Source organism: Seriola dumerili, unplaced genomic scaffold (assembly GCF_002260705.1).
Source record: "Seriola dumerili isolate Sdu_G_001 unplaced genomic scaffold, Sdu_1.0 BDQW01000011.1, whole genome shotgun sequence".
NCBI lineage: Eukaryota > Metazoa > Chordata > Actinopteri > Carangiformes > Carangidae > Seriola > Seriola dumerili.
In genome coordinates, this window is record NW_019174266.1 from 3271015 (window position 1) to 3280601 (window position 9587).

General features: G+C 40.7%; 1 protein-coding gene across 2 annotated transcripts in view; it reads right to left on the reverse strand.

Moving 5' to 3' along the window:
• samd4a (sterile alpha motif domain containing 4A) overlaps positions 1-7457 on the reverse strand; it is a 48355-nt gene extending 40898 nt beyond the window's left edge. For both annotated transcript variants that reach the window (XM_022748021.1, XM_022748013.1), the window contains exons 1-2: positions 7383-7457; positions 5593-6308 (exon numbers count right to left, since the gene is read on the reverse strand). In XM_022748021.1, coding sequence (XP_022603742.1) covers positions 5593-5788 — 196 coding nt within the window. In that variant the 5' untranslated portion in view covers positions 5789-6308; positions 7383-7457. The remainder of the gene's footprint in view (positions 1-5592; positions 6309-7382) is intronic.
• Between the last annotated feature and the right edge of the window lie 2130 nt (positions 7458-9587).

Below are 9587 nucleotides of genomic sequence, written 5' to 3' on the forward strand. Positions count from 1 at the left end.
TCAAGAAGCATGCACCCCTGGAGAAGAATTTTGGTAGTGAAAGCCCAAATTTGGTGGCCTCTGGCACAGTCTAATGACACTACTCCATCATATACTCTTATCTTAATTATTGCATATTTTAATGAATATGCCTATCTAATTGTAAACATGTCGGCTGTAAAGGATAATTAGGATTCTTGTGCATTTTAGCCCACACAGTGTACCCACACAAAAAGCTACTAATATTTAAAGCCACACCTATTCCTGACTGAGAACTCAGAACATTCATTCATGGTTCAGATGTTGTCCTGTCTGATTCCTCTACCTGCTCTGTAAAAAAAACAAAAAAACATGTTCATCTAATTCACATCACAAGTTATCAGGGATCTGAAACTAAATTCTTGGTAGCACAAAAACAACCACAGCAAAAATTTGTTGAGCAAAAAAGATGAAGACCATATCAAAGGGATTACGCCATTACGAGACTGAAATGGATGAACTCCCAGTTTAAAACAGTGACATTGACTGCTGCCACTCATCCGAGATACAGAGCTCTACCTCTGTCACTTTCAGTTCTACAACACAGCTGCTTGTACATATTGAATCACTGCCTGCCTCCTTCCTCAAACAGCCGTGCAGGCCAGGTCAGCAGTACACCACACGAAAATGAAGTTAGTCATTCAGAACACCAGCCCCACTGTCCACTCTTAACCCCACCCCTTACACTAACCCTACACCCTCTGTGTATGTGTGTGTATGTGTGAGTGTGTGTGTGTGTGTGTGTGTGTGTATGTGTGTGTGTGTGTGTGTGGTGTGTGTGTGTGTGTGTGTGTGTGTGTGTGTCGTTCTTCAGACGGTGCTCTGCTCTGCTCCCTATTCATGTCCTCTCAACTTGATCCGATATTGTCCCTCTTGGGATTGTCTCAAAAGAAGTTTTGTTCTCCTTAAGGGGAGGCGGGGGCAGGAAGTTACATTCCTTAATAACCACAACTAAAATGCTGCAGGCTACATATTACTCCCGTCAAACATCACGAAAGAAAACCTGGATTTAAACTTTTACTGTGGTCCATTAGAAACAAATAAATCTGTGAAGTGATTTATAGGGCTGATTAGGGATGGCACCTCCCTTGTTGACTTAGGGTTGGGGCTGAAATGAAAACTCAGATAATGCAATTCTCCTTTAACAAATTTATACTGGTCAGATTCAGATAGAAATATTGAGGCTTAAAAATACACAAACTCTTAAAAGTAACCACATTACTAATGGGAGTCAATGAAAAACTACAATTAAAACAAATCCTGTGTCATGCAACTCTGCCTGTCTTTCAGGGAGATAGTGATCCCATTGACTACAACTGCATCTCAAGTCGCAAATAAAGCCGCATCACTCGCTGGGTCCCAAAACAAGGCAGCCTCTCAGCCACTCAAAGAAGTAGGTCACTGAGGATTCCATTCATTTGTACACCGCTTTCCAAATAGTTGCGCTTTTCCACTCAGCCCAAGACTTCCAGCTGCATGTTAACCCTTTAACAGCCTGCAAGTCTCATTTCTGCACCAGTGCTTATTACTTATCAGTAAGTAAACTAACAGTTGTGTATGAGGGGCTCAAGGTTGTGAGCAATTTGTGATTTTGTTCCTAAACTGACTTGGCTTACAGTGATTAACAATTTTAAGGAGATGCTAAAAAGTTTTTACTTAGATTTATGGCTCTTTTTTAGACTTACATTGCCAGTACTCTGTGTTTTAAATTGATCACCTTCTTCCAAAAATACAGGTATTGGGTGTTTTATTGATACCTTTTTTAATTGCATTCAACTTAACAAGCAATGTAGCAATACAATAATACAGTTAAAATATTAATTAATCAAATCCCCAAACTCAACCCTCATTTAATTGGCTCCACCTGACAAGGATTATGTCATAATGAACTCTTTCTTACTTTCACCTCTGACTTGCATCAAATTCAGGAATATTCTATAAGGCAAAACCCCAAATTTTCTAAAACATGTCCATCGCTCCCTTCACACTGTGCATCTTCTTGCAGTACAGTATGATAACAACTCCTTCCACTATTGTTGTTGTGTGGGGGCAGAGTCAGACTTCCATTGTAGTAAAATGTATTTCTTAGCTGCAATCAGTGTAAGAAAGACCGTTTTACTCGGAAATAGATCCAAGCTCAGCCCCATAACATATGAATCAGACTGGTAGCCTCTTTATTGAATCTTTGACATTTAGAAGATACTGTGAGGTTTTGGTTTTTTTTCATGTAATTAAGAAGGAGAGTGATAGGTATTGATGTAAGACATAAGATGTAAGACGCCGTATTAACCTATGTGTTGTATTTGTAAGAACAGATTGCGAGTCTTCATTTTTCTATTGTATAGCTCTTCCCATTTCCTTGTGGTGGTAAATCATTATGGTAAGAGTGATACATTTTTGAAACTATATTTTCTGGAGATGCCATACTCTCTAGTGCCATAGGGATGGGTGTTTTAGATTTTTTCCTTTTACCCAGCCCCTTATCTGTAAATATTTGTAAAAATGTGAGAGATGGAGATAAAATTGTTCTACAACACACTCAAATTCCTTAAAAAAAAATCCATCTTTACAGAGATCTCCAACAGTGCGGATACCAGCTTCCTTCCATTACAAAAAAAAAAAGCATAAAACAAAAAAATATGCTCCTTACATAGCTGTGGTAAGAAATAATTACAAACTGGCAAATACTCCATAATCAATACAAGACCAGTATTGCCCCAGTAAAACACCAAACCAATACATCAGCCTTACCCTAGCACATAAGCACTCAAACAAGCTACCACAACATACCAGAGGGATCACGTAACCAGACAACCTTCTCAATATCCCTCTTTTCAGCAGCATGTGTCCTGACGTTAAGTCTACGGTGCTGTAACAGGCCCACTGATTCCATTTTATTTAGCTGAATCAGCGGACGGTGAGGGACCATAAGCTGACACAAGTGGGAGAAAACTGAAGGGTGTGGCCCAAAATTCAGTCTGGAGGGACAGAAGGTAGGAGCTCATTAAAATCTACTATGACAGAGGTTGTTGTAGAGAGCCAGAATGTACTGAAACAACACAGCCACACTTGCTGGAAATAGGGAAATATGCACACTGATATTCTGTGGTGCTCTCTATTAGTGTCCATTACTGACAGCACTTATATGTCACACAAGAAAACAATTTCATATTAAAATGTCTTTGTTCAACAGAAAACAGTTTTACCATTACAATGTGATTCAATTATTACATCAGAGCATCAGAGCTTGTAGCTTAGTTTACCTGTGTATTTTTTAATTTTAAGAGTCATGCAAATATGAGTGTAACCACTAGTGATTACAAACAAAAGACTATCTGACTGTGTAAATCCCTGACCTGATGATACATTGAGTTCAGGCTGTCATCAGTCTGTTCAGAGGCACAAAAGCTTGACAGTGAATTTTTCAACTTTTTTTTCTTAGGTTATTGTGTTTAGTGAAATCCTTCCGACTGTTTCAGTTGAGGAGATACTCTGTACAAAGTAAAAAACAGCACAAGCTCTAATGTGGGACCAGACTCAAATAAAGACACTGGCTCATCTGACAAACACAGAAAAACTATTCTGTATTATTTTTGTTTGGGGAAATAATCCAGCTTCAGAAAACACAATTTATAGTAAAGAACGGTAAGGATAAACAGTTAAAAACTTGCTATTAAGAAAGGGAATTTGGTTCATCGTTCGAATTAAAATCAGGTCACAGAATGTGCTGAGTGCACAGCAAAACGAACGAAGCACTGGTATTATTTAAGCCTAATAACATAATATGCTGCATAAATGTTTGCTCATGTGGTGCTATTTCTTTGAACCGTTTGCAACAGATGTTACTTTCAGAAAGTCACAATCAGGGTTTGCATAGAGAATTACGAGGCCGCTGCCTCTGTCAAATTTTGTGCCGCCTCCAGCTCTCGACAAAACTCTGACAGGTGCGTTCATGGAAAACACCATTTACCAACAAGCATCTGTCATTTATAACTGCAATTGTGGTATCACAGCGATATGGTGGCGCTGTATTGTAATCAGCACAGTGCACTTGGAAAGGCGTTGCCAAAACTGCCAAAGAGGAAGAGCTGCAATTTTCCTCAAGAAATATTCAATTAAAACCAAAGTGTCGTCATAATCAAGGCAAATGTGACAGTGACAATATAGCATGATATGGATCTCAGGTCTTACTGTCCACTCCACACTATTTGTTCAAATACCAATCACAACTACAAATCATATCAATCTTTAACTCACAGACCTTTTGATTATGTTATTTTACACACACAATCAAAACTCAACCCACAAGCATATTTCCTTCATGTCTCATTCCCAGATTCTTGTTAGCTGGGAAATTAATATTCATGCAGAATATAAGCATGACATATGACTGTGACTCAAGTTTCGTGACAAAGATCACAAGACAAGACAAGACAAGACTCACTGACTCACACATAATACACCGTATTCTGAAAAGTACAAAAATGAGAGTCTCTCTATGTCTTCAATTTGTTTTGGTTCACAGTATGAACCAGCCTGACTTTGGGAGGATTCCACTAAGGAAACTTTATATAGTATGCTTTGATGTCTCCAGCTTTATATTAAACAATAACAAAGACCAGCCTATATTAACTGCAGCCACTGCCCATTGTAAACCCTGATGGAAACTATGTAATGTGTGAATGTCACTGCAGGGCAGGGCTATTATGTCACTCCAGTAATGTCTGCTGCCACAGTGTCAGCCAGCAGATGTGTTACTGCATGCAGATGTTGCCATAGGTACACACAGACGCCTGCTCTACATCGCAGCAGCAGCAACACTTCATTCTATTTTTCATGAGCCCAGTCAGTTGCCAGGGTTTTTGTTTCCATGGCCACGCTGCAGTCTGATGCAACAAAACCCAGCCAGAGCCCCCCTTGGGTGCCTTGGCGCGATACCAACCCAGGGAGCGCTACAGCACTATAGGCTGGCACACTGACTGACTGACTCTCCAGCCAGCCACAGTGCCAGCTGAGCTAACACTATTCACAACCCCAACCTCCTCCCACAATCGTTTACTGACTGGCTACAGTTCAGCGCAAAAATTTGCACAGTTTCATACAATCAGTGATTCAGCTATTTGTTACTCTTGATGCTGGAATGTCTTGGACAGGGAATGTCTTCTAATGCTTGCATGGAGTCTATACTTATGTGTTTCTCCAGGGTCAGAGACTACAGTGCCTTCAGGAAAACTGGCCAATAGGAACATAGGATGATTTTAAGATTTAAGATTTGTCAATTTAACAAGCATGTCTCCCTTTTATAACAACTTCTGCCAATTCCCAGCAGTGGGAAATATGTTAAATTTAATCTTAGAGATACAAATAAAATGTTTTTTAAGAGGTGTAAGTGTGTTATTTTATAAATCACTGCCCTCATAGAGAGAGCAGAATTAGGTTTTTGTCAGAGAAAAATGCAATCTGAGAAACTAATTCATAGCTCTGGTCTGTCAGTACCTGTAATGCATTTTCATCATATATTAATGGATGATGTACTGTAACAGTTGATTGTGTCTGAGCAGCTGACTATCCTACCTGGGTTGTTGGCCTCTCCCTCCAGGACCTGCAGTTCGGTGCATTCGGCAAGGGAGTGCTCCAGACAGAGCTGCAGGAAGCGGGCCTGGGTCCGGCTCACCCTTTTCAGCAGGGAAAGCAGAGCCACTGTCTGCTCACACTCATTCCACCCCTTGAACCAGCTGGCTAGCACGCCCACCTGATCACGAAACATCATGGTCTGCGAGGCGGGTTAAAGGTGGACTGACTGTGGTGGTGCCGGGCTGGGCTGAAAGGTGTGGGGAGCGACTCAGAGAGAAACTTCCCCCAAAACTTTACACTGATGGTTTGGGTAAAACTGATGGAGGATGATGCTCTCTTATCAGCTGGTTGTTGATGTCTCTGTGGGGTCAGTCAGTGAAGTTCAGCTGAAGTGCTGGTTTGCCATTCTTAGCTTTGTCATTATTAGCTGGGACAGCAGAACACCAGGCTCTCATAGGCCTTCTGAGGCCAAAATTTGTTTCACCCACAGCCGGTGTTGGATATATTCCTGCTGCTTCTCCTGTCTGTTAATCTCCCTTGGTGGTGGGGGTGTGAGGTGCTCTTCTAGCTAGGCATTAGGAGATATGAGCTGCTCTCGGCTGCTTAGTCGCTCCCAGAGGGATTGATATTTGATGAGTCAGCTTTCTTCCAGCACACGCTGTGTCACATCAGCTTCAGCCTCACTGGCATTTTTCTTCAGGGAATCCCTCTTACGCCTGCAGGAGGATGTTAGATGTTAAGGGAGGGGTAGGGGAGAAAACACATATTTAACAGACAATTCTTTCTGTGGCTTCATACACATCTCTCCTCTGTTTCATACATATGCAATGACTTTTACAGTGCATTAGAAAAGAGCCTAACTTGAAATGCGACAGTACAGTGTCCCTGTTGCTTTAGCTCTGCAGACTTTGTGCTGCTGCAATAGAGCCGCTTTGAAGAAACCAGCCTTCAATAACTCATACATGCATTTATAGGTTGCCTCCTCGCCGTCGCCTATGCGCATAGGCTTGTGGCATTCACCGCCGAGACAAAAATAAATAATTTTCGTTTTTGGTATCCACCCATTCCTAAAAATACAGCTGTCGGTACTACTGGCGCTGCATCCCAGAATTTTCCAAAGAAAGGAAGCCGGGTCACCGACGGCGGCTCGTTGGCAGAGCTGTGTGCTGTAGAGACGTTAGCAGCGACTTCCCTCCGTTATTTTAATGACAGGTTAGCCTCATAAAGCTGTATTTTAATCCGAGGACAGGCTGGAGGGGTGAGTTTTAGACCAAGAAACACCGAATAAGAGTAAGCTAGGAGCAGACTCCAGGTTACAGGGCTGAGCGTTAGCCGCTGTCTAAAACTGTCACTTTGCTTCATCAGCACACAGCGAATGACCGTTGACGGATATATGTGTGTGTATATGTGTGTGTGAGCAGTTTGTAAAAGAAAAACGAATAAATATAACCTTACTTGTGTCTCAATCTCTTCTCTTATCTAGAATCATGTAACAACTGTGACTTTAACGTAGTTAGCAAAGTTGCAACTATGGCTAAAATTAACGGCTACAACATTCTAATAACGGCTGCCATTGACTGAAATGAAAAAGCGTTCGCTAAGTGGTAAAACTGTGTAATTTCAATTTCAAGGCTGGTTGAAATAGATAGCAGGGTTGTGTTAGTCTTTTTTTCTTGGATAAATACTCAAGAAGAGTGGACAAAACAACGACAAAAAGCTTCAGAAACTTCAGTTTGAATATCTTAATTGTCGACGCGACGGTTAGAAGTACCGGGCTGGACGGGTCTTACCTCCTGGCGCAGTTTGCATCGTTGGGTTTGTCTCAGGACGGGCAACAGGCTCAGCTTTTTGGGGAGCGGTGCCCCTTCACTCCGGGTCTGAGGGATTTGCCATCTTGACTAACTTTTCCTCTGTCTCTCCCCAGCAGACGGTGCTCCGGTCTAAAAGACGCGGTCAAACCACACGGAGCAGAGTAAACAACTTCCGCCTACCGTCTTCAAAATAAAGTGCAACAACAAACAAAAGGTTCGAAGCTAGCAAATGAATTAATTTTATTTTATTTTATTTTATTTTTACTGATTTATTCGAGCAACTCTTACAACCATTGTCAACTTAGAATATGGTATATTTTGTCTGTGCTTAGTTTATAGAATAATGTGCTTGCTAAAAGTAAAGTGAGGATGCTTTCTAAAGTAATTTCATGAATAGGTTTCATTTCAGTTAACTTCACACAAAGTATAGTAAATATATATTTAAAAAAAGTAAAACTAAATCAATGTATGGTGTGACCACCCTTTGCCTTTGAAACAGCACCAGTTCTGCTCGGCATACTTTCACGCTGTTTATCAAGGTACACAGAAGATAGATTGTCCCAGCCATCTTCAGAACCATAGTTCTACTGTCTCACTGTCTTCCCAGACTAACTCCATTATGTTGAGATCAGAGCTATGTGTCATAGTTGGTCAAGGAGGAGGTAGTACTAATGTAGTTTAGTCCATGCCCAGGTCCAATGGTCACCGCTCTCCCAAACGTTCACAAGATTAATCTTGGGGTTGTGAAGTGATTTAAAAGGTATGAAAAAGGAGAAACACAGATTAACTATACACATTTCATTTTTATTACTAATATTTTAAAATTAAAAATTAAAAATTAAAAACTAAAAAAAATTAATCATAATTATTGATCTATTAATATGTTCAACCCATAACGTTGCAGATGGCTATGGTGGAGTTAATTCTAATTACTTTATTTACGGTTGTAAAGTTTGCAAATTCCATCTGGTGGACCAATAAAGTTCTATCTTATCATGGCCTATGATAATAGGTCATCATCAATTATTTGTTGTTTATATTTTGTATTATTAATCTGAAATCTCAAAGTTATTTAATTTACAAAATACATGCTGCAGAGTAAAAGTATGTTTGCCCATGAACTGTAGTGGAGTAGAAGTATAAAGTAGGATAAAATGAAAATATAGTTCAAGTACAAGTACCTTATGACTGTAGCTACAAAGTACAGTGGGGGAATTCCAGCAGCTAACATCAAAACTGTGTTTTTCGTCATAGTTATTCCAAAACAAAATTAATGCATTAACTTAATTTCATTGTGATGGTGTTTATTGTTGTGTACAACCTCCGACAGCCGTTTGATAAACGCCCGCGCTCTTACTTTGAAGGCAGGAACGGTCAACTTCCGGCTGTGTTTTGGCCGCTTTGACGCAAAGAGGGGTCGCGCTGCTCGTTTCCACATGCTAATCATTAACAGCGGAGCATTACGTCAGGGGCTTGGCAGCGCGAGGAAGCACCAAAATAGAGGGAGAGAGGGTGGGGGGGCGTCAGAGGGGGAGGGGGAGATGGGGAAAGAGAGAGAGAGAGAAGAAGCAACAAAACATGAGCTCCAACTTGAGCAAATAATTTAATTACTATTAGATTAATTTTAGTGGCAAGCTTGATGTTAAGCTTTAAGAGTTTGGGAACAAAGAGGGTTATCAGTAAACAAAACTGTGGGAAAAGCTAGCTACCTAGCAAGCTAAGTGGTAACAGCACAAACAGTCAACTGCCAGCTAACTGCCATGGAACCTCATAACTAGACAAGGACAAAACTATTTAAATGACACAAAAGGAGAAAAGCAACAACAAAGATTAAAAAAAGAGAGAAACATGAATAAGGATGAATTAAGATAAAAAACTGGACTAGCTACTAGCTAACTAGCTAAACACCTTTGCTCTGTATATAAAGAAAGTGGAGATCACAGTAGTAATTTCTCAGTTGGAAACACAGACCCAAAACAACTACAACCAGATGGATGGAGTCTAAATAGTCTTGGGGTCCACCACCCACAGGATATGATCAGTGAAGCAGGGAGGAAGAACTACAGAAGTAAGCTGCTCAGAGACCAACCCTGAGCCACCCAGATCAGTCTTTAAAAGGCAAGGTGACAGAGCAGTAAGAACAGACCTGCTGTTATCTACAGAGCAACCCAGAAGCTTGGCATT